The sequence below is a fragment of the Rhinolophus sinicus genome, chromosome 15, assembly GCF_057876585.1.
Source record: "Rhinolophus sinicus isolate RSI-liver-muscle chromosome 15, RSI-T2T, whole genome shotgun sequence".
Lineage (NCBI taxonomy): Eukaryota > Metazoa > Chordata > Mammalia > Chiroptera > Rhinolophidae > Rhinolophus > Rhinolophus sinicus.
The window spans coordinates 87,786,503-87,813,390 of NC_142515.1; the positions used below are offsets into that span (position 1 = coordinate 87,786,503).

Consider the following 26,888-nt stretch of genomic DNA (forward strand, 5'->3'; position numbering starts at 1 on the left):
TATACACAGAGTTAAACTCAAAACTTATCAACTCACATATATTTCTAAATTTTTATCCTCACAATATATCTAGATTATTATATTACTTTGTCAATATGATTATCTGGCAAAAATCCATTATTTTAGCAGTACATTTCTAAAAAGTTTATTTTTCCTTTTTAAGAAAAACAGATTTAATTTATTTATGAAAGACATTGGTATATCAAACTAAATTACTTTTCCTACTCATGGGCAAATTTTTTTAAGAAGTACATTGAGGAAAATTAGTTTCAAAAGGTGAAGCGCCAAAGGTTAATGGTTAACTGGTGAAGAAAAAAATGCCAACTGGTAGAATTATGAGAGTTATGAGATTGTGTCAAATGGTCAGGCTGATATTTAAGTGTGACATTCTATTTCACCTTCTGAAAAAATCTGGACTCTCAGAATGTGAAATATCCAGAGTATCTTTCCAGAAAATTTTCTCAATTTATTGGTATTTATACATATTCAATGATGTTTTTCTACTCAAAATATGTAAGTTCCATTTATCATTTTGTGTGTGTGCCTGTGTGTGCACACATGGTCATGTGTGAGAGTGCATGAGAGAGTACACACACACGAGCAAGGGATATCACTATAAGTTTTAATGGTATAATATAGTAACTACAATTACATTTATAAATAAAACTATATCTAAAACTTTGACAATTCTAGTTTACATTAAAACAGTTCATCGATAGGACCATCTTTATAGGGAGCAATAGAGGATAGTAAATAATGGGTCTTGAATACTTGGTAATCACGATGCACCAGACACCAAACATCTCCTCTAATTAAAAAAGAAAATTGCCAAAAATTGCCCAAATTGTTAAAAGGAATTTCACTAACTTCAATTCCCCCAGTAAGTACATTTGATACTCCTTTTGATTGTTCATAAATACAAACCTTTGCCATTCTAATTGTTCCTGTAAGTTTTTAAATGCCTAAGCATTTTAACCTACACCGTGGCAATTAAATGAATTAATTTGACTTATTATTGATGAATCTATTATAACAGTTAAATAAGCTAAATAAATGATAGAAAAGAGAAGTACCTGATGGGAAAAAATCAGGGAATTGTGTTTTAGCCCCGAGGTTGTTTTGTTGTTGTTGTTAATAATATGTTGTAATCAATCCATACACAGATAATTATTTATTACATGCCCAACAGTGAAGTATTAGAAGTAGAAAAACATAAAATTTGCAAATTTGGAGAGATTTAAACTGAAACATTTGCTACAATATAGCAATAGTAACAAAACTGAAATACCTGACAATTATGTAGTAACTAAATTACTCACACTGAGTCATTCTTGCTGGTTATATTCAGAGAAGCTAGTACTGTGCAAATCAAAATCCAGGGGATAGTCAAGCAATGAGGTCAATTTATTAAATCTAAAACAACTGTTTAGCATAATTTCACCCATAGCTCTTTCCAATAAATAAGATGGGGTCCCATAATGAAAAACAATAACACATTTCACACTGACCTTTACAATGGTCCTATGAAAGTAAAAAAAAAAAAAAAAAAAAAGTGGTAGCTTGATGCCTGACGTACTCGTTTTTACCATGGTGTAAATTCCTTCAGCTGACTAATACAGGCTCTTCCTCTTACTCAGAGGAAAATCTAAAGTGCTTTAAAAAACTCTAAGATCCCTCATGATCGTCATACACAAATGCTTCACTGTACAGATCTCATCTCTTACTACTGTCCCTGTCATTTGGGCCATGGGTCCTAGTTGTGACTTGAGCCTGCAGACATGCTCTTGCTCAGCCTTTCTACTGCCTATTCTTTCTGTCAGGAACTCTTTTCTCCCAGTTATCCATGTCTCATTTCCTCATCTTTTTCAAGTCTTCACACAAATGCCCTTCTACCTCACTTACATTGCTTTGCTTCATGTCCTAGAATGTAAGATCTATCAATACATTTTCTATTTCTTTTATTTTCATGGTGTTTACTGGCTCTCCATCCCACAATACAAGCTCTTGGTAGGCAGACAACTTAATTGCTTTGTTTGCTGAGGCATCTCTAGCCCCTAGAATGTAGCCTGTCACATAGTAGAGCTCAGTAGAAACTGAGAACAGATGGGTGGCTGCCAGAGGCAGGGTCTGGGGTGCAGGAGAAATGGATGAAGGGGATTAAAAGGTACAAACTTCCAGTTATAAGATAAATTCTGAGGCTATTAAGTTCATGTTCTTCAATACCCCTTTAAATTCTTACATTCTTCTATTTTTGGATTGCAATGTGCTTTAGCTGATGTGTAAATTGTCGATACTTTCTTGGTCCCTACTAGTAAAGCAGAGTGCTGGGTGTCAAGAGGGCTACAGAGGTAAGCTACCCACCCTCACCACTGATGAAGGCAGACAGCTGAACCAGCAGTGAAAATGTAACTATTACAGCTGCAGACAGAGTCAAATCCCACTGTGGGCAGCTAAGAAATAAAGAATGAAATATGTGAAAGATTTCAAATTCTCCAATGAAAAAGGAAAGGAGAGGCATTCCAAGCTACTAAAAACATTTAGAAATGCTAGTTATTGGACATTTATATGATTTATGAAGTGATCCCCCTGACTAGGCTAGTACTCACCTGGCACTAGACATAGTTATTACAATATTATTGATTATATTCCCGATGCTTTACTTTACATCCCCACAACTGTTTTGTAACTACCAATTTGTACCTCTTAATCCCTTCACCATTTCACCCTGCCCCCAACACCCCTCCCATCTATAACCCCAATAAATCTAGTACCCATCTGATACCATACATAGTTATTACAATATCACTGACTATATTCCTTATGCTATACCCTACATCCCATGACTACTGTGGATAATTGATAATGACAAAAAAACAACAACAACAAAAACACAAAAAAAAAGCAAAAAAGGAAATCATAGTGAATGGGGAAAAAACAGTTTAGCAGGATAAAACAGGGAAATGGAAAGCTTTGAAAAGAGATGAATGAATAAAAGAAAATGAGTATAAATATGAATTTGTTACAAACAGAAATTAAGCAATAAAATAAGTGATGAGTGCTTTGGATGTATTTGTTTTACAAAATTGAAGGGTGAGAAAGAAGAAAGATGTATTGATCTGAATACATTATGTATTTAGAAATATGTAAGCTGAGCTATATCCATTCCTATTAGATACCAGAAGGAAGGAAGGAGAGTCTAAAGTTTGACCTTTTAAATATTAAATAAAGAACTAAGAGGCATTTCAAAAGTAACCAAACCATATCAAGCTAAAATTAGAGTTATTTAGAAGAAAACATTACTTGAATAAGTCATAACTAAAAAATTATGGCACTATCCAAAAATACATAGAAAAGCAATAATGTACAATTCTTTTTAATGTCATTTAGGGCCAAAAATGAAATCCATTATTTTAAGAAGTTAAATGATCTAGGAAAATATAGTAGCACCAAGCCAGATGACAACCCCACCCATTCCTAGTAAAATGTATCTAACCCTAGCTCCCGAAATACATGTCATTAGTGCAAGAACTATTTCCTCCAAAGAAATTAAAGCATTTATTTTTATTTCCCTATATGAAGTATGCTAGGGAGTTTTCAAATAACTTATTAGAGAAATTTCCTCTTTATAAAAGAATTTCAGCTAATAAATGTAGAAGGAATAAATAAAAGGACATTAGAAAAATCACGATTTTGCAATGATGGGAACTTTTACAATGGAGGGATCTCACTATCACCACTTGAATCTACTGATCAGTTGTAACATCACAAAAGTGGCAGGTCCAGGCACATGTGCCTCCTGCTCTGATGTAGTGTAAAGTAGATAGCACACCCTATCACATATTCTCAGCAAACCAACAAAAATTCAAGCTAAATTTAAACAAGTATTTAAATATAAATCCAATGGACTAGAAATACAGGGGAAGAAAAATTTGAAAACTTTCACAATAAATAGTCTTTTAATATACACCGTCGCCTGAAGAACTGCTATGACTATAACTTGGCTGAATTATGGGACTTCTGGAGAGATGTGGTGACAGAAGAAGCTACAAACGGAAGTTGTGGTCAGTTCATGGCATTCCTGAAATGTTATAGCAAGGAATTTGGCTTTTATTCTCAGACTTGCGTTTTCCCAAAATGTGTTCCAGGATACTGATGTATGTTTTTTGCTTTTAAAGGGGTGAGATAGGTGTTCCTTTTGAAGTACATTTACAGAACACTGTATTTTGTATGCCTTGCAATTGGTTGAATATCAATAACGTTCATTAGCACACTGCTATAGAGCTATCTATTGAAATTTCACACAGCATTTTCCAACTTACAGAATAGTTGTTTTGGAGAGAGTAGCTGTTATCATCCTGTACAAAGCAAATCTAGAAAACATCACAATAGGAGGAAACACTGAAGAATCTCAAAAAGTGAAGTGTCTTGCTATGACCGGTATTTTGTGAAGATAATTCTAGTGGCAGTGAATTGGCGAGACAAGACAGGAGAGCAATGGGAATGAATAGTCCAGAGGTGAGATGACAAAGACATAAGTGGACCAGGTTACTGACGTGGAATAGAAGTGGAAACCAAAAGACGTAGTGAATATCAATAGAAACTTACTGCGTCGATTTTAGAGGAAGCACAATACAGTCACCAGACCACGGTACTGACATTTCTAACTCAGGTGAGTGGGCTGTTGCCAATGCCATTGTATACTTAGAACACAAGGAAAAGTAAGTGAGGTGGTGGAGGAATACACTTGAGGTAGATGTACAAAGGTCTCTGATCAAAGAATGTATTTATTTAAAATACAATATCTTACGTAAAATTCACACTTTTTCATGGGCAACATACTAAGCAAATATTAGGAAATAAATCCTATCTGTGGATTTACTTCACTTACTGAAGTCATTCCCCTGGTTCTACTTACCCACAGGGCCTGTATGTGAATACAATGTAACTCTCTTCATCACTTCTTTCAATGAAAGTCACACATGTGTGCTTTTCCCAGTGCCGCATGGCCTGCTTGAACATGGCTCGCTGGCTACCTGGAAAAGCGGCACGACATTAATAAAAGTGTCTGCCCCAGAGAGGGTAGTTGCATGCTGGCCCCTCCATCACGACTCTGGCTGGGCAGTTCAGACACCACCTTTGTCATCGATCAGAGAATGCCAGCCTAGCAAAAGTGAGTCATTGTTAAGAATGGACCTTCACTTTCTAATCAGAAGGTCCAAGCTTACTATCTCTATAGATATGTCTGTACAAGGCTCTATAAACAGGACATACATTCTTTCTGTCAGTTGAAGAGAAATCAGCCTCCAGAGTTAATAAGCACATTTGAAACTCAGTTTAAAAGCCAGAAGGGTACTTGAGACTCGTGGAACTTAAGACTATAGACATTTTTCAATCACAGGGCACTCTACAGTAACAAATAAGGTGAGGGGAGTATTTCTGAAGTTTGATTTAATACTATTTTATATATTAACATTCTATAAAAATGTGCACTTAATCTGTATGATAACAATAATTATTATTTCTTTTTTTTTTTTTCACAATATACAGGCTGTGACTATCTTACCAGTGAAGTTGCCTCCTATAACATAAGGAATAACACCTCCAGGCCATATTCTGTCCGTTCTTGATGTAGCAGCTCTAGGAACTCGATTTTTCTCATTTTGCCCTGAGAATTTTAGAGGTACTTTTTCCTTAACTGTGTTGTTTTGCTCCAAGCCTGCAGTGACATTTAAAGATTCTGTGAAACAGAAGTCCTTGGTCAGGGAATCATTTACCTCTTAAAGGACAAAAGTTAAAATGTCTTATTTACATATTTGTATAAGTATGCCTGAAGTCAAAATGCATTAAAGAAAAGCTTGATGTATATTACATACTTGAAGAACACATTAAAATATTTAAGTACTTCATGTCAAAATGCTATTTGTTAATGCTCTATGAGCAAATTTTAATGAATTTTCATACAAGAGCCTATAGCAGATAGAAGTCAAGAAGACTTTGTAGGGCACAGAAAACTTATTTTATGTAAGTATTCTACTTTACTAGCTCACTAAGAATTTCAACACCAGAATAAAAGAGACATTGTTTTAAAGTCCTATAGTATCCGAAACTCTTCTTACTCCTGCCAAATCCCTACTCTTGTATTCAGGGTTGATATTCTGTAGTACAGATTAAAATTATGAATATTACATTATAGAGATAATAAATGAAATAACATTGAGACAGGCAAGGTCTCAGCCTGCTGGGACAATGGGCTATCTCCATTCCAATTTCCTCTGGATTCATGCCCAGGTATACAGCATAATCAGTACACAAGGTGAACAGGTTAACGAAAAATGCAGTCTATTCTGGAGCAGCTTTCCAATCTATAGTTTTAACTTCTTTTGGTGACCTTTCACAATTTTTGTTATTGTTTTATTTTTCCTAAATTTGCATAATTATTTTTTCTTATTCATCTATCATCGCTGACATGAATATCTCACTACTAATATACACTTTAGACAGAACAGATATTGACTATATGCCCCCTATGCCCATGTCCCTAATATGTCTTTTTAATATCCTAAAACAAAGCATCTTTGCTTGGGAAAATCAATACTTGAAAGTACTTTCAAATATTGAATAGCAACCCATCAATTTAAAGGATGCTAGGATATAAACTTTGAATATACTTAAAAGAAACAAAAAACTCAAGTCTACCAATAGGAGTTAATAAATTCAATACTATAAATGTTAACTAATTCTGAATGCAGAAGGCAGTTTTTTTGTATATATTTTTGGAAGGGTCAAAAAAACTGTTCAACTATTTTTTAATCTAATAAATAAGTTTGTCAATTTATTTTTGTTTCAAAACAGCCATGATATTTTTTGTTTGATTAAAATTGATATAGTTCCATGCTTGATAAAAACCCCTTAGTGTGATACCTAATTTACTGGAAATAAATATCAACAATAAAGTAAATACCTATACATTTTTAATAAGGAGAAGCTGAAAATAAGTTAACAAAACATTTCAATTGTCCCAAATTAAGTTCTAAAAAATCTTACATCAAATATCAACTAACAACAAGGAAAAAAAAGGACTCTTTCTTAACATATATCCTTCACATACTTTGCATCATAATGGCAAACTGAACTGCTATGAGTATAATATTTACTGTACATCAAGTCAAGCGTCTGCAACTTTAAACATTGATATACCAGAGCCAATTCTTCTTATCCTGTCTATAAGCTGGTAGAGGGCCCCTCGTTTTTTTGACATACCATGGTCTCCATATCCACCTTAAAGAATAAAAGAAAACAGTTAAGTTAAACTTATCTGTATTTTAAAGTTCTTGTAAATAAACACTAGTGATAGGCTACATTAATTTCTCTTCGGACATTTCTTTTTCTTTGTAGTCATAGGGAGTTAAAGTCATGAATATCCATAAATCTTAGAAGAGGATAAAAATTCTACATTAACAAATTGTGGTAACTAAAACTAAAGCAGTGAGGGAGATCCACAGAGCAATCTAAATGACTTTATTTGGACATCATGGAAATTGAGTCATCTACAGATAATTTGAAACATTTTTCTTCGCTGTGACCATGACATCATACAGTGTTAGATAGGATGACAGCAAGTTGTTCTGCCCTATTGATTGAATTCCAGCTATTTCCCCAATGCAAACTGAGTATTTTCAGATGCCAAATCAGCAAAAGCAAATGAAAACATAAGAAGAGCAAATGTAGAGTCGAGTTTTCCTCCAAAGCTTTGATCAATTTTGAAATATTGCTAAAAGCAGAGTGTATTTTATAACATATTCAAATAAATTTTGAAAATTAGTGTCCATAATTTATAAAAATCAATAATATCATAGTTAGGAAAAGGTCACAGGAGACAAATCCAAAAGGATGTTCAGCTGCAAAATACACTCTGTTATGCTATGTAATTTGCAAAATTTATAAAAATAGATGTAAAGAATTTGTAATTCAAAAGGTAGAGGAAAGGTTCAGGATAAGGAAATACGTCCTCTCACAATTTTAACAGCAAAGACTAGAAAAGGTAGATTCCTGTCATAAGACAAAAATCAAGGGCTTTAATAATGCTTTCCCAATTTTACCTCCTATTTTCCCTTCTTCTTGATTTTTAATAGACAAATAACAAAGAGATATCATTGGGCAAATAAACCAATATGACCACCAATGATATCAGAACAAGTGCAAATGAATTTGTACCACTACAAGTGTGGTTCATGAGTCTCTTGGGGCTAAGACAATGAAAGAAGGCCAGAAATCCATGAAAGCAGCAATGTCCAATGCTCTTGGACTTACTATTTCCTTCCAATATCTGTTTTTCCCCTTTGAAATTAATACCAAAACTTATTTACCTAGACTGAAGCTAATTAAAACCAAACCACGAATTATTACCATATAAGCCTGTATAGAAAAAATCAATTAAATCCTTATAAGGTAAATAAGTTTGAGTGCTTATTCACTGACTGATAATCTGTTTAATTATCTACATTACACGGTCACATTTTTGCTGTGCCCCCTGAGAAAAATTTTTGAAATTTTTTTCATTGAACATTTTAAAAAGATGAGGTAATACTTAAATGTATTCATTCCTGAGCAGTTACAAGAAACATTTTTAAAGAATGTCATCTATGTGCTTGAAGTGACCATTATGTAACAGTTAAATTTCATATTCCATAGGACTGAAACATAGATTTAGAAGGAGGCTAATTTTGAAGGAAAAAAAGAAATGTCTTAATTAGTATTAAGGTTATTAAAAGGGTAAGAATAATTAAGAATAATTACAGATTTGAAAAAAAAGCGTTTCAAGACTATAAAAGTGAATAATCTTTTTGCATTTAGGAATTTTGCATAAGTTTTATAGCAATTGAAAATATATTCTGTGTACGTAGTTCACTGAAATAGAAAAAAGAAAGTTAATAAAATAGGTAGTTATTTCTCACATATTCTAAAAAAAATGAAAATATACAAACTAAATAAATATTTGTGGGAAAGTATATATTTTGAAATAAGGAAGTAAAAATATATTACTTTTTTAGTTAATACATGAACTAACAAGAAAGGGAAAAGATATAAAAAAATAAAACATAGGATACTTTTACATTGTTTGAAATGCAACTAAATAGTGCAAATTACTTACAAACGTGTACCTGTCACATATAAATTTAGAATATGTGATTTTTTATAATTGATTGTATAATGTTTTGTTATATCTAAAATAATGGTGTTTTTCTTCCAACTATTAATATTAGCTATTTCAGAGCTTAACTATAAATGAAATGACAAAATTAAATAGTAATTTTTTTTAAATCACACAATATGAATGCTCCCAATACAAAGGGGGTATAACGGGTTAAAGAAATGACCTGAATAAAGCTGGAAGTTAACAATTTTTGTTTTAATGAAAATACAACACAATAAATCCAGGATTTTGCTGAGTTGTATCATTGCTGCTCTCGTTCCGAATCCATTGTCTCTGCAGCCATGTTAAGTGTGAGATAGCAACTGCAGAGTTATCAATAAACCTATCCTACAGGAACTGTACTATTTATGATCACACACAGTGCAGTTTTCCTCCTATATATGGTGTACGTTTCAGAGAAGGCTCCATATAACAAAGGCTAGAGCATACTATTTTTAAAGTAGTGTGTCCTATTATTTTAAATAAATTCCTTAAGTTTTATTATCTTATATAAATTTCTCATATGTGGTAGTGGTATTTTGATTATATAGGATAATGTCTTATTAAGAATTTTATGCTAAACTACTTAATTTTAATACGTTATGTTGTCAGCAATTAACTACAAAATATTTTATTCACACTCTGCATGTATGTGTGTACACACACGCACAGAGCAAATGTGGTAAACTTAACAATTGCTGATATGTGGGAATACTATAGTGTTGGTTCTTCTTGCACTATCCTATCAACTTTTCCATATGTTTGAAAATTGTCATACTAAAAGTTTACAAAAAATAAATAAATTGGGCAAAGACAGATATTAATTCACAAGAAAAAGTATTAAGTCTAATTTTTGACTGCTAGGAACTCTCTCTATATATTTTTCCATAGACTAGAACAAAAATAATATTGGGCATGAAGGGAGATTCAATGAGATCAAAAAGCATGACAATGGTCATTTTTTAGTTATAACTACAGAAAGAATTTTTTTTTGGAAAATTGCCTTTTTTCTTTTTTTTTCTTTTTTAAATTTATTGGGGTGACGATTGTTAGTAAAATTACATAGAATTCAGGTGCACAATTCTGTATTACATCATCTATAAATCCCATTGTGTGTTCACCACCCAGAGTCAGTTCTCCTTCCATCACCATATATTTGATCCTCCTTACCTTCATCTCCCACCCCTCACCCCCCTTAATTTTTTAATGCTGCAATTTTCTCCAAAATAAAATACGGAATAAAAATTGTATCAAGATAATATAAAACAATTTTTAATTTAAAAAATAATATTTTTAAATGAGAGCCCAAATAAGCTTTTAAACAAGTCTCATAAATAGGCATAATTCAAACATGTCAAGTAACTGAAGTTTAAAGTGTCTTCTGAGTTTTCATAAAAATTATATAGATGAATTTTTCTAAACACATTTGTGTATATACTCTATGAATAATTTATATTTTACAATTGCATATTGCAACTGCGAATGGGAGGCAACTGAATATAATGCTCAAGAGTATGAAATTTGGCCTTCCTCAGAACTGAATTTTGGTCCTGGCTCAGACATTTCCTGTCTATGTAACAATAAGCAAGCTATATAACTTTCTAAACCTCAATCTCCTCACTTGTAAATCACAATTATCTTAGTGGCTACTTTCATGAAGTTATTATGAGGATTCAAATAGTTAATACCTACTAAGAACTCCACTTAAAGCAGGCCTGACACATACATAGTAAACACTACAAAATGTCTGTTAAATAATTAATTAAATAAAAACTATAAACAAATCCTAAATTTCTAAATAGGCTCACTTGTGTCTAACAAATCAAAGTTGATCAGAGAGACATTAAAAATAATGCAGAGTATTTACAGCATTTCAGCAGTACATTTTCTTCAAAATGAATGCAAACTGAATCAAATAATCAACTGTACCTGTGGTATGTCCAAGTTTTCCAAAGGGGTTCTGTGTAAGGTCAATTGTCCTATCAATTTGAAAGATATTTAAGTCTTCATCATCTAAGGCAATATCACCCCAAAACACAGCTAAAAAAGAAAAGTTCAATTAAAATGTAAAGTATTTAAAAGCAAAAACAATGCAAACAAAGCTAATTAAAAAATATTGCTAAATATGGAAATGTGGTGCACATATGGACAGGTATTTCAGAATGTAATTGTAACGGAATATATTGCACCTGTTACAGTATAATATAAGCCACCTTTAAAAGGGAATGACCCACTTTTTTTTTTTACTTTGATGTTTGTGGGGAGTGGACTAAAACCATTTCCTTGATGGAAGTGGTCACTGATTTTGGGGGTGGTCCTAAGAAAAGAGAAATCAGTAACCAGGAGCTAATCTGTAAACAAAGTCTGATAGGAATGTGTGCATTTACAATGGATGCTTTTGACTGGCAGGTCTTCACTGACAGATAGAAGGAGAGGTTGTAGCAACTAAAACATGTGCTGTGATAACTTCGTAAAGGAAGGTACAATTAAGGCAAAAGAATATTGCCATATTATAGTAACTTATCACATTTTTTTACATTTATAATGCACTTTCTCTAAAACGATATTGACTCTGAGTCACTATAAAATGTATAAATACCTATGAAAGTCATATTTAAGTCAACATGTATTTAGGCAATGACTAAGTGCCAAGCCTTTGATCTTTAATGCTAAATAAGATATCTTTCATATTTTCAAGAGCTTCAAAGTCATTACTCTATAATCTGGAAACTCTCTGACTTTGTCTTTTATACCTAATCTTTTATGCTAGTTAATAAAGCAAGACTCTATAAACCACTGTGGAAAAACTGGGAGAGAATATTTACTCATATAACCATTATTTGAATTTCTCTTTTAAGGTGGGAAATATACGATATCATAACAAAAACATGGCTTCTTAGTTTATTTGAGTCCAAAACTAGACTAATCCATCCCTTAGTACTACCAGATGTCAAAATATAATAACTTTAGAAAACAGCAAACTTAAGACAAAGAGTAAATTAATCATAAGCTAGTACAACATTGATAAATGCCTTGGAAATTCTGGGATATTTATTTCTTGGTTCAGATTTACAAATTTTATTTCTTGATACAGGTTTACAAATTTTCTTTTTTATAAATTTTCATCAGATTATTCTTCTGCAAAACCAAAAGGAAGAAGAGGGAAATACATTAAAAATGTAGGTAGTGACAAAAATCCATGCTTTTCAAATCACTGTCCTTTACTGGCATCAAACCTTAATATTTATTATTTTTAGCCATAACAAACTAGCTAATAAAATTAGTTAATTTATGAAATTTAAACTTCAATCCTGAAAGCTATATAATGCTTTAGGCTTTGATCAAAGTTTTATCATATAAAATTGTTTACCCAGTTTAGTTCCCTCATAAAAAACTGACATGAGATAAAAGGGGTTAGGTTTATGTGTAAATCCATAAAGGAAGAAAATAAAAATTAGTTCAATGTAGGTTATCAGTTCAACATACAGAAAAATCTGCAATAGTATTAGAATTCTCTCATTAAACCCTTTCTTCTGCTGTACTCTCAATGGAATGGCAGTCTGTAGAAGTAAAAAGACGCGTCCTATCTTTCACTATCATAAAGACAAAGTAACGAAAACTTCATAAAACAGTTTATAGCACTGACTAAGAGGTTGGTCTTGATGCCTAAAATTGAATCCAGATTCTAATCAGCTTCACACACATGCAACGGAAACCGCTGATGCTCCACTGCCCCTAAAGCCAGACATCCCAAGAAATAGATGACCTTCCTAAATAAAACATGTTACAATTATGTAAAAGGCTTGTTAGTTTTCATATAAATAACTTTTCACTACATTTGTTTTTCCAGATTTTACGCTACTTTAAAGTATATCCAAGTTTGCTAATTATTTAAATCTTCCATCATATGTATTCACCAAGCAAATAGTTATGGGCCCTGACAGGCAGTGACTCTCATCCTGGCTCTTCCTTTCTTAATGCTAGGAGGCAACTAGAGACACTAACATAGTGCTCCTCTAACATTAATTTGCATAGGAATCACAGTGGATCTGGTTAAAATGCAGGCTCTGATTTAGTATGTCTGGAGAGAGGCCTCCAAGCCTACTTTTTTAACTACAAGTAATCATCATTGTCATCATCTTTATAGTATTTTTTTTTCTCCAAGAATAAACTTTTATTCCTCTCTGAATCAGCTGGTTGAATTGAAAGCTGAAATACTCAACCAAACAAAACAGTTTGTCAGTACTACGTTTATATAATAAAAGTAGCATGAGTCAAATAAAACCCAAATGTGTTTTAGATTTTTATTTTCTTGTAATGACTTTTCACATGCAATAGGATTCATGCCTTGATGGATTATATCAAACACACTTCAGCAGCCAAGGATCTAACACTTCACAGAAGCAAAAACATTACTTCTGGGGAGAAGAAAAGGCACGAGGCCAGATGATTCTTAAAAGGAGACAAAACTGTCCTGGAGTACCTAAGCCCATTTTTTATTTATTGTTATTTTTTTCTGAACTAATAGCTTCAGAACAGCTTGGTGGTTCTGAACATGCCATGAATTGTTTCAAGAGAAAACCAAATATGTCTTTGAGAACAAGCAGCAGTGAGTGACTAAGCCGATTCCTTTATGTGCAGACTTGGTAAACTATAAGTCATATATCTTTAATTCTTGATATCATCAATAGAAAAAAATAAACATCTTAGAATTAGAATTCAACTTATCACATAGTGTAAAATGCACAATTTTCTTTCTTTATATTGCATGCATTTGTAGGTGTCTTTAATTCATCCTCTGTTGAAATCTAAGTGTCCTGCATTTGCATGCTAAAATATTCACATGCATTGGTATTATAAGTTGGACCACAACAATTTATATTAATATGGATTTAGAGTTTGCATTATAATCTAACATATATTTGTTATTTAGATTCTGAAATATTTGTAATTCCCAAGTCCATTTAGGAATTTTCTGTTTTTCTTTCTATATGGTATTTTCTATTTGGCATTAAAAAAATAGAAAAACTTTAAAACTATGAATTATCACTCATTAGCCCTATTTACTACAGTGATTTGAGGTTAGTGATAGCGGACCTGTAACCAATGCAGGCCACTGGTTATAGATGACAACACTATGGAAATGTTCAAGTGCACTTAGACTTTTTACTATCTGGAATCCTTCTTGGATTCCTATGGTCAAAAATGGGGTGGGAACTAACCAATAGGCCAAAACGAAATGTCAAGAAGAAGGATTTCTAAACTACATGGAAAACCACAGGTTTTATTTTTCTCCTGAAGGCTATTTGCATTCATTGTACTACCAAAAAAAAAATCTTTTTAATCGGAAACCAAAAAAGACAGTTTTTTATTACAGTAGACAGTAAACATGTCTTACAAAAGAGTGTATGGTGAGGATAAGCAGTCCAAGATTGTGCTTCTCTACACCCTAACTTTAAATCATGTCTGTTCCACTCACTCCCCAATTCCCCGATGACCTTTAACCCTCCAGAGCTGAAACTTAGGTCCAATGAACAGCGTTAAGGAGACTTCAAATCTGTGACTTCCTAAAAAGTATGCAAAAAGCACGTATGAGCTTATAAACTCAGTCACCACATGTTTTGCAGGGGAGAGGTGCACAGTAAATTGTCAAAAGGGATCACACAAAGTAAGGAACTACTACATTTGCCAAAAGCAAACCCTTTTTTTAGTCCACTTGGGAGAAAATAACTTGCAAACTGAATATCTTCAAGAAGATGAATATATTTACTTGAATTAATGCTAAGAGAGCTGATAGCTGGTTACCACTTGGAAGCACATTGTAATAGACAGGATGATAGTGACTCCTCAGTCGTTACCTCCAGAAAGCCCTCCCAGAAACCCCATCTCCCCAACTAACCCTTAGGTGTCTCATCTGCTTCTGGGTCCTGCCTGTGCTTCTGTCAGTAATAGGCCAACACACAGATTTCCTAATGGTTTCCATCGTCTGATTTCTCAATCTAATTTAAAAAATACTGACCACAGCCAGCACGTGTTGCTTATCATTAAACCCTCCCTGCCAGAGTACCTGATATAAAGTAGGTCCTCACTATAAGTTTGGAGACACCAAAAAAAAAAAAAAAGCGAATAAGAAAATACCATAAAATGGGACAAAAGTTGTCTATAACAACAACAAGGTGACGCTAGGCATGCTACATACTTCACAAATTTGCCTTAAGACCCAAAATACTAGATATTCGACCATTCCGAAGGAGGAATATTTCAAATCCTTTCAATCTAGAGTGGATTACAGCTGTATACTTTGTATGAAAATAATTAAAAGAAAGCTGCCTTTCTTCTTCATTTCAATAGTATATATTATTAAATGTAGTTACAAGAAATGTGTGCCCTTTTCTCTAAACCCCACACTGATATGCTCAGGAAATAACTAAACTAAGAGATCAGTTATCTTGAGATTTATGGGATTGTGAGAGATAACTCAAAGATTCCACAATAGCCAAGAGCACTTGCTTATTACACTTTTTTCATACACAGTTTAAACTTTCTGCTTTTATTGATATTGGATTTAGAGAGGAAGAATGATGTCATGTGAAGGCCTAAGAGGCTGCTTTAGCGGCTCTAGCCCCCAATAAAGGCCTAGTGAAAATTTCCTCAGACAAGGGCAGCAGTGAAAGCTCAAAAGTCAACTATTTTTACATGATTGACAAGCTCTAAGCAAATTCCCAAGGAAAAGTAAGATTTGGCTCAAGTTCTACTACATACATTTTGAAGACAATGTTATACTACTTGAAAGGGAAAATAATTTTTTTGGTGGCATTTCATTTGCAGAGAATAAATTTTCTCCTGAATGACATGTGCGAAAATTAAGTTCCAAGGTTGAGAAACAATTATCTAAAATTTTAAACTCTCTTGGATATCATACAAAAATAAATAAATATATAATTTTATAGAGCCTCTCAGAAATACTCTTCCAAAAAATAAGGATAAGAATGTTTTTCGTGGAGTACATTTCTTTCTTAAATTTCTAATAAAAAAGAAAGTATTTGCAGTCCAATTACGTTAGTGGTTGTTCATAAGGAAGCATCCCATGCAATGTTTTATTTAAATACTTTATACTTTTTCCAATGTCTGATTTTCACTTTTATGTGATATACTATCACATAAACTGAACAAAGTCATCTAAACGACACTTTAATTAAAAGTGCGCATGTAGTTAAGTGCAAATGATGATCTAAATAAAATAGTTTACTCATCTTTCCCTCATAAACCAGATTAAAAGGTGCTTCTGGGTAACATGACACTTATCTAGCCTCTTTAGAAACAAGATGCCTTTTTCTACCAAGAGCAGATTTTTTTTTTTGGAGGAAGGGGGTGTGCTTCAATATAAAAAGCTAGCTACTGTTTGGATCATTGATTATTAAAAGAAAAAAAGAAAAGACACTGTGCAAACATCCTCCAAATTTAGAGTTCCCAACTTTAGAGTTAAACACAATCTTCTTCAATTATTTCCTGAATCTGGAAATACATACACATATATATACACCACGCTAGAGCAAGGAATATTCCTCCCGAATATGGAAACATTTGATAATAAAGTCTTTTTTTATGGTCTTAATGAGTTTCAAGATGAATCTAGATTGATTAATAGATTCTGAACACAAAACGCAAGCAGCAAGATATCTTTTTAAAATATTTTTTCTGTTACAAAAGCAATTTTACATTATGGATATGATTAAATATTAAGTTTTCAAATAAACATATCTTTGTTCGTAAGTCAGAAAACAAAAATTTTCCCGTAACAAAAGATCCATTGAAATACCATATCAATCTGCATTTATAGCCCACAAGGCCCATGGACAGGATTTCTCAGGACATTTTTAAAATATCACCCATACCACAAATATTCATTCTGAACTCTTTGTCTCAAAAGACAAAATACTAACAGAAAAGAACTTCAATCAAGAAATGTAAAAATAAATATTGAAAAATTTTTGTGTTCAGTCTGTTTTCTGTCACAAGCATTAGTACAATGAATTATTGTAGTTCATAAGTTTTTAAAACTGCCATTCTTATACTGCTTAAATAATGAACATACTATAATCAACCACTACCAAATATGATTTATTTATATTTCCCATGTCATACATCTTGCAACGACAAACAAAACACTTGTTTTTTTTCTTCCCTTAGGGCTATAATTGTTTACATTTGTGGCCAATATAGGAGTTAACCCTGATACTTCTTTTCTAATTAAGTTTGTTTATTTTCTAAATATTGACACCAGGCTCTTGGACTAAATCTTGATGTCTTCCTGGAAGTAAGACTGATCACACAAATTTACTACTTTCTATATTCTAACTATATTTTACCCACTGGCTGGTCTCCTCTTCATACAAACAGAAGAATCTTTTTTTCCATTTTCATTTGGTCTACTATTATGGTAGGTTAAGAGAGAAAATGTTACATTCCAACCTTTCTGGTTATTATTCATCATTGTAAAAGATTTCCTTTTGGGCACAAGTAAAAGGCTGGAGTCTTTTTACTTTGGTTAATATCTCCCACTGTACAACCCTTAAAACAACATGTGCTCAACAAAATAAACTTTACAAAATTTATAAACTCACTGACATCCAAAAAACCTGACTCCACATACTGATTTCTATTTCTTTTCTTCATAGTCTCAGAGTTCTTAAACAATTGGGAGGATAATTAAAAAGAAATTACACCTAAACAAGCAAACATTGAAAGATCTGACATATCCCTAGTCAATATTATTTTCAATGTTCTAAACTTTTTCTTTGAAAGTTCCATAAAGTGTCAGTAACTTCTACTAATACCAAATGTGTGGTATTAATATCAGTAAAGTACCCTCATCAACATTATCCCCTTCGAGCCTTAGAAAATTCTAGGACATTGATTCATACTACTAACCGGCTGATAGAATTTACTTTTCAAATGCTTACTATTCCTTGTAAGCTTTGTATCTACCTTTACTTGATATAGCAGTTTATTATCACTGACTTTAGGTTGCTTGTTAGAGTTACAAAATTTCAGATTTGAAGAAACAAGGATGCAACCCACACTGCCCTATACAGATAATACACTTCATTGAAAAATGGAAATGATCTACAGAGGAAGTACTTACTAAAGAAAAATTAAGTTCATCCTAATTTGCATACTGCAAAGGCCAAAACTACCAAAGATCCTGCTTATTATCTAGTTGCACTAGTAATATTATTGAGTGATTTGCTTTTAATGTTTTAAGGCTAGGGATAATAAACAGAATAAACTTAACAGTGAAATACAAGCATGTTCTCTAAATAAAATCTTTATAAATACCACGACATCATAGTCTTCAATTATGTTATTTTAAAATTGAAATATTTAGAACTGGCATCATGTTTTAGGTAATAGAAATAAATTGGAAAATCAATCATTAAATCCTCCAATTTCTCTGTAGTTAATTTCAAAAGGAAAATGACTTAGAAGTTAAAAAAACTACCAAATGCGTATCACAAACAAAAATTATATATTTAATACTGAACAAAGTAACCCAGTTGGAAAATAATCTATATATTAATTCATTTTAGTAAAGTCGCTGGGGAGCTTATAAAACAAACCAATGTCTAAAAATGCAAAGACAGATCACAAACAAAGAAGCCCCCCAAAAGAATAATACAGTTGAAAACTAATGTTTTAAATCAATTTTTGTTTCTTACATTTCATTCTTGTGAAGACGCAGATGAATGACTGCTACAGCCACGGTCTCAGAGAAAGCAATTCGAGTATGCAGCCAATTGTAATGATGGACTGTCATTCACAGATACTCAAGATTATGAGTAGAGCTAAAGGTTCAGCACTGATAAAACTAGAAGCCCTGTGAGTAGTTGTTAGGGTGATGTGACAAACCTGGCAGTGAAATCTATTTTTAATATTCCTTGCAATAGTTCAAAGTGGCCCTAAGGTACTTGAGTTTACTGTCATTTTTTGAATGGGAAAATACAAGGCTAAACAGTCCATTGGCTTTGAATGTTTTTCTAAAACACATACCTAATGTACTAAATTAGTTTTTTCAGCTTTATTAAGATATAATTGACATATAACATTGTGAAAGTCTAAGGTATACAATGTAGTCATTTTATATATATATGTTTTGCAAAATAATTAACCACAACAAGGTAGTTAATATACCCATCATCTCACATAGTTACAATTTTTATTTTTGTGATGAGGACTTTTAAATCTAGTCTTTGCAACTTTCAAGTATACAATATTTATTATTAACTATAGTCACCATGCTGTGATGTACTTAATTATTAATCCCTAAAAAAGGGGTTATGCCTTAATTATTTTTGAGTCTCTAGTACCTACCACAATATCTGGCTCAAAATAGAAGTTCAGTAAATAATAATAAACAATACAATAGTCTGATAAATTTTAATATAATAAAAAAATATACACACATATTTCTTAGTTCTGACCAATACAAAACCTAGAGAAAAATGAAGGGCTAACACAGTGATAATAAACATTACTAGCACTCAGGAAAATTTCTCAGTAAAAAAACTATAGTTCTTTGAAAAAAATGACTGATTCAAAATCTGAGATAGGAAACGAATAAGATGATCCGGGAATAAATTACAATACCAGAAAGTCACGAAGCTACAAAAGATTAAAGTGTTGTGTTAAAGGATTCAGGGACAACTGAATAAGATTGGCCCAAACTGGGACAATTTGATAATAATTGGTTGGATTGAAACATATAATCAAATATGTTTAAGTCCATTAATTTACTAATAACACACACACACACACAAACAAAAACAAACAAACAAACAAACAAAAACAATTGAGCACACTTTTGGAGGATGCTAGGAAACCAACTCATTTTACAAACATATGTATAACGAGAAATAGATTTTACAAAATACCTTACCTGATAACTAGTGAGATTGGTTATCTGTGCGTACGTATTTGGAAATCTTCTTTTGTGAATGATCTGTTCCCATTTTCTTTGGAATGTTTCTTCGTTTGAAGGTCTATCCTACGTTTATTGGTTGTAGGTGCTTCTTATATATTCTGGATAGTAATTTTTTTCCTCATTACAGTAGTTTCTAGTTTACATTGATTTCAATTTATTAAATATACTCAATTTAAATAAGTATATTTAATTGTAATAAATTATTTAAACCTTTTCCTTTAAATTTTGTGATTTTTAAATCATATTTAAGCAACAGACCTTTTTCTGAGGTCATTGTTCCTTAAATTTCCTTAAATTAAAAATCTGGTCTTCACACGTATATCTTTAGTTCACATTGAACTATTTTTTTTCTTTTGTGATACACAAAAATTAAATTTATCTTCTTCTGCATGGATCACTAAGTCTCCGAGCCCCATGTAAAGAATAGCCATCCTTTTTCCACATATCTGCAATGCCACCTCTGTCATATATGCCATATACCTAGGCCCTCCATTCCGTTTCATTGGTATTTTTATCTTTAATACCCTATTCTATTATTAATGATCTCTTGATAATGAGTCTTTATATCTAATAGGATTAACCCCCTAAGTTTTCAAAATTTTTTCAGTTGTTCTTTGCAACCTGATTATTAATATGAATTTCAAAAGCAGATCGCCAACCTATAATAGGAGAAAAATCCTTTTGAGATCTTGATTATAAATGCATTTACATATAAATTTATATAAAAAACCTTGTCATTTTAAAGATATTTACTTTTCATACTCATGATTATATTTCAACTTATTTTGGTTTTATTTACATCTTTCCAAAAAGGTAGAATTTTGTCTTTGTAAACTTTGTCTTGTTGAATATTTTTCTTGGTAAACTTTTAGGTTTTGTTGCTATAATAAATATTAATGTTTCAAATTATTTTTTCTAGGTGTCCCTTGTATATAAAACAATTTTTATATTTTGATCTTGTACTTATCATATATGTTGAAAATTTCCACTGGCTTCCATAGATCTCTTACATTTCCTATAAATATCTATTATATTTCCTATAAAGATAATTCTCTATCATCTGAAAGTAATTAAGTTGTGGTCCACTTTTCCAGTTCCAGTGTTTGCATGTGTGTGAGAGTATGTGTGTTTGTATAAACTTACTTTTTTTGTTTTACAAAATTCCTAAAACCTTAATATGAAAAATAAGCACTGATAACAGGAATATCTGTCTTACAACTTTTAAAGAGAAGCCTTTCAATATTTTATCACTGAGCATTCTTTTAGCTAAAGGGTTTTGGTAGATAACCAAAACCCTTCTTTTATCAGATCAAAGAAGCCTCTTACGTGCCCATTTTGGATTTTCGCATTTTCATTTATAAAAGAGATTGGCCCATAATGTTTTCCTGTCATTTTCATTGTCTAGCTTTAGAATCAAAGTTATAGTAAACTCATCAAATGAACTGGCAGACATTATTTCTTTTCCAGTAACCCGGACAATGTGTATAACAACAGGATTATTTATTCCTTAAATAGTTGGCAGGAATTACTTGTAAGTATGTCTGGGCATGGTATTATATTTAATGGTAGATTTTTTTTTTCTATACAGTAGCCTAGTAATTTTCTGTCTCCACTTCCCCTATAAATATGGATAGGGATGGGGAGGAGGGTACCACTATTAGAGTCTTTTCTGTGGTGATTTTAGAGGATACTCTGATGGGCTGCCTAGATCCCACCTCTTGTTTGAATAATTTATTCCTAGATGCTGGAAAGGTTGTTGACTAAAAGACTTCAACTGTGAGTCCTCTTGGCTGAAAAGCTGCCTCATCCATAGTCAAATCGACTTCCTATAAGTAGCTAGCATCCAATGACTGGTAGAGGAGGGTGCATAAGGGTATAGTCCCCTCCACCCAACTTGGGTCATCTCTGATGGGTGATGCTAGCATCACAACTCTAGAATTGTATAAGACCTTCAATGAGAATATATTATAGTGCAGTATCTTCCTCTGTCCAATCCTGCTTCCTTTCCTTCCCTTTCACAATTGGTGATCCCAAGAATTCTTCCTGATAAACCCCCACATACTAAACTCCCACACAGAGTCTGCTTCCCCAGTAACCCAACCTGTGACAGTTGGTGCCAACACTGGTACACATAAACAGACACTGAAACGAAATTTTGGAGATGGAATTTTTGGCTGGCAATGAGAACCTCATGATTGGTTGTAGGTGGAACACAAAGAGCCTCTGGCATAACAAAGTACACTTGTTGTCTTCCTCCTGTAGTCATGATAGAGTGTAACAAGGAATGTTACTGTGATGTATCAGGCTTTGTGCAACACAGGGGAAATAGTAACTCTGAGGACAGCAAATAAGGTAGCTAATGCTAACAAAAGACAGAGAGCAATTTACCAGTAATTACAAACTATGAATGAAAGCCAGAAAGCCTTCTCGGCAGCATATAAAAATGCTCTCATCTCCTATACAGCCTGATGACAGAGGAAAATCAAGGAGGAGGTCCAGGACCTAATCCTGAGCGTTATAGACCTCCAAGGAAGGTCAATCCTCACAATCTCAGTAGGTCAGCTATACCAAAGTCAGATCCTACTTGGAAAATAATAGTACCCTGACACATAGGATGGAGAAATACGGGGGATACACCTGAAGATCTTGAACCTCTAGATTTCTCTGAAACTTATGAGTCTGAAGAAGTGGCCTACTCCTTTCTATAAAGAACTAATGTTCTCCCCTTGTTTAAAGGTGATGCCAGTGACGTTCCTTTGGAAGATGCTATGTATCACTCAAGATCTGCCCTCACCTCTGTTTCTTGCTAATAAAACAATTACTAGTGTTAAATCACAATCTAGCCTCACCAGGATGAGTTGGGCCTAAACCGGGAGGCAAGGGGCTATAGCAGAGGATCTTCAGAACCTAGTCCACTTGTACCTGGAGGAGCCCAGAGGGGACTCAAGGACTCAATTCTAAAGGTGGGGCATAAAGTTAAATAAGAGAGAGTTGATTCTTTTGGAAGCACTATCCTGGGTTATAGAATTTAACACCCTTGAAAGGACACTGAAAGATAATGCAAACATGCTATTAGAATAAAGCACTGATCTACCTTAAGAGCGAAATGCCAGACTTTTCATGTCAGAGGGATTAAAACATTTAAAGAAGCAAGTACGCTGAAATACACATATATATATTCAGCTGGAAAACCCACCAGATGACTATGACATAAGAAGGCCCTGAAGATACAACATTTACCAAGGCTATAACGAACATGCCGGTGAAAGAACCAACATCACTAAGAAAACATAATGTGCAGCAACTAACATAATGTTATATGTTAAGTATAACTCAATAAAATGTATTTTTTTTAAGTGATGATCCTCTGAAAGCCAAGACTGATGGCAGAAGATGGTATTACAGAACTGGGCTCACTGACAACAATGGGTATGACAGAATCCCGAAAAAATAAGAGGACAATTGCCATAACCAGGTGAAAGCAATTATCATGATTCATGGCAAGGCTGTAGTCACATGCAGGAACCCCAACACTCAGAGATTTATGAGATAGTTAATAGAACATGGCATCCAAGGGTCAAAATAGATGGGCAGCCAACCAAGAGTTTTATTCAATGTATACAATAAAAAATATGAAAGCTGTATTATCAGAAGATTGAGAGTGGTTACCTTGTTACCTCCCACCCCGTCCCAAAATACTTTATTGAGCTTTGGGGTATGGGCCAGTTTTAACACCTGGGGCCCATATACTGAAGGAGGGATCCAGTTTCCAGGAGGAAAAACCTTATAACACCATGAAAAGAATACATGATAATGAGTCCTTCCACAGCAGCCTACAGATATTTCCACGGATAACCACACACAGATGGACTACTGGAAATAGGGTCTGAATTGACACCGATGCTTAGAAACCCAAAGAGCTATCATGGGCCGACGTTAGAGTGGGACAATATTGGAAGTCATAAATTGAGTCTTGGCCCAGGTTTGACTCATGTTCTATCCAGTGGGTCTGTGACCCATCTAATGGTCATTTTCCAGGTCACTAAATGTATAAGTGGGATTGACATATGTAGCTGGCCTAATTTCCAGATTGGTTCCTTAGCTTTCAAGATTTATCTGCTTAAACAGCAATTCACCCACCCCGCCTCCCAGGCAAGATATCAAAACATTTATTTTGACAGTTCTACTTATTTATGGAAGGGATGTGAAAAGGTGGAAGAGCATATTGTTCCCACCATAATTATGTAAAAAAAAACAAAAAAAAACCACTACCAACAACAACAAAAACAGAAAATTGACAAATTGTCAATTTTTTTTTTAATCCAGAGAGCTAACATTGCAAAGTGAACTGAATTCCATCTAATGACAAGCCCTTCCAAAAAGATATGAGGCACATGAACTATTTTCACCTCTGGCAGAGAAGAAAAGGAGGAAGTAGCCCCTTAAAACTGAATAAGAAGAAAACATTTCAAATTTTAACAAATTCTTAAAATCTCAGTGTGGACTAGCTTCATAATAAAAACCCAAGAGAAAAAAACAGAAGTGGATCTTTTATAATATAATACCGTCACACCCAGTGACCCATTGGGAAATTTGTGCTTCTCATTCCGCACAGCTCTGGACTCAGCATTTAAAGAGAAATGCCCATTAACAAAGAAAGTTTTTTGTTTGTTTGTTTGTTTTTAACCAGCAAACAAGGCAAGAATCCCAGTGAAATTTAAACTATGACTGTTGCCTGAGAGCTTTGGGCTTTTTATGCAAGGAACCATCAAGTAAGATAATGTGTCACCATCCTGACAGGATAATTGACCCTGATCATCAAAGAAATTGGGGCTGCTGTTACACACCTGGGAATGGAGGAATGAGTTTGGCAGAAAGAAACCCCCTTGGGCACCTAATAATACTTTCTTGACCAATTTTGATTCTAAATGCAGCAGCCATGTCCTGAAAAGGACATGGTAAGCCGTGGCTTGGAGACCTCAGGGATGTAGGCGTGGGTGACCCCACTAGATATGCCACCTAGACTAGCCAAGGAGAATCTAATACCACCAACCAATAGGGTATGACCTTGGGAAGAAAAAGAAAAAAGAAAAAACTCATGAATTCCAATTTCTGTTGCACATGACAGATATTGGATTACAACTGAGCCAATTAAATTTTATATACTATTTATTCTTTAAAACAGAATAATTATAATCACTTAAATGTGTTAATTACAATTTTAAGACTCATACTCTAGAATTGAAAATGTGAATAGCTAAAAAGTAAAGGTAAATATTCTTAGAATCTAGTCATACCTGGTCAAAACAATACTGTCTATTTTAAATGCTGGCATTTTTGTGTATCCTATAAATAAAGATTTAAACCCAGCCTCTTCCTACATATTTTACTTATCAGGAATAAAGATTGAGCATGGAAAGTAATACACTCTAATATACTTTAAATGTCTCAAAGAATTCAACTTGCTTAAGAATATTATATTTAGTCATATTTCTGTTACTGAATAGGCCACTGTAGTGGATTCCCATTGGATTATTTCTAAAGCCACTGTGAATGTGTATGTTTCTGTTCCTTCTTTTGTACATTTAGAAATAAAAGAAGGTTTCTTAAGGAAACAACAATGTTTGAAGCATTTTCAAAATATGGCACTTCTAGAATAGAGCATCTCTAAGCACAAAAGAAGTGAATAAATATAAAAATTATCTGATTAATTATAAATATTCAAAGGTAATTTCTAAATTTTGTTCACTACACATTTTTAATTTAATTTTTATTCAAAAAAGTGGTCTCCTATGGTCTTAGAATACTCATTGAAAGTTCAATGTTTACATCTTATAAAATGATGAGACATTTAGAATCTTTCTTAGCTCATGCATTTCATGTTAATGAATTCCCTTCGAGTTACAAGAATTAACATCTGTGTGGGAATTGTAGATTCCTGTAAAATTATACATACATTACACAGAGTAAAACTTGAGCTAGGAATAACAACTTCTCATAAACTTTATATGATAAGAATGTGCCCTAGTGATAATAAAACATATAAAACAAGATTCTTCAAAGGATCAGTTAATGTTTTCAACATTTTAATATGAAAAAGTCCTTCTAAGTACAGTAATTAATACATCTGAACTTGTGCTCTACAGTTTATTTTCATGACATCAAGAATGCCACACATCCATGAAAGGAAGAGAAAAGCAGACCCCGAGTCATTTCTGTTAGGTCATTTCTAAAATAACAACAAAAAAACCCCAATTTATGACACTCTCTGCTATCCATTCAAGGATAGTTTCCATATATTTTTCTCAGAACTTGGCTTGCAGCTAGAATTGTTGAATTTGGAGCCTGTTTGAATATATTCAACATATATGTAACATTTTTTGAAATGTGTGTATATAAATACTTCTGATGTTATGCACTCCAACTCTACCAAATAAAAGTTATAGACAATCTTGTGCTTAATGGCTTAGTGTCCTGATCTCTTTCTAAATGAATGCCCACTGAAACACAATAATAAAGGTAAAACTACATATTAAATAAGATAAACTAAGCATTTTAATATAATTAAACACAAACATACTGGGAGTGACTGAAGATATTTGGCCAACCATCAAGGCACAAATTAAAATTTTAAACTGAACTCAGACTTTCTGGACTAGAATACAATTTAATATGAGCAAAACAAAATTTCCAGGTTCAAAGAAGAAGGTCCCG

The 26,888-nt window shown here is 33.1% G+C and overlaps 1 protein-coding gene across 5 annotated transcripts in view; it reads right to left on the reverse strand.

The window, feature by feature from the left end:
* The window catches only part of TLL1 (tolloid like 1), a 169,657-nt gene that overhangs the window by 78,767 nt on the left and 64,002 nt on the right, over window positions 1-26,888 (reverse strand). For 3 of the 5 annotated variants that reach the window (XM_088792448.1, XM_088792451.1, XM_088792450.1), the window contains 4 exons: window positions 11,123-11,233; window positions 7,198-7,278; window positions 5,564-5,737; window positions 4,916-5,033 (listed from right to left, as the gene is read on the reverse strand). In XM_088792448.1, coding sequence (XP_088648574.1) covers window positions 4,916-5,033; window positions 5,564-5,737; window positions 7,198-7,278; window positions 11,123-11,233 — 484 coding nt within the window. The other 2 variants (XM_088792449.1, XM_088792452.1) reach the window with 2 other exon arrangements.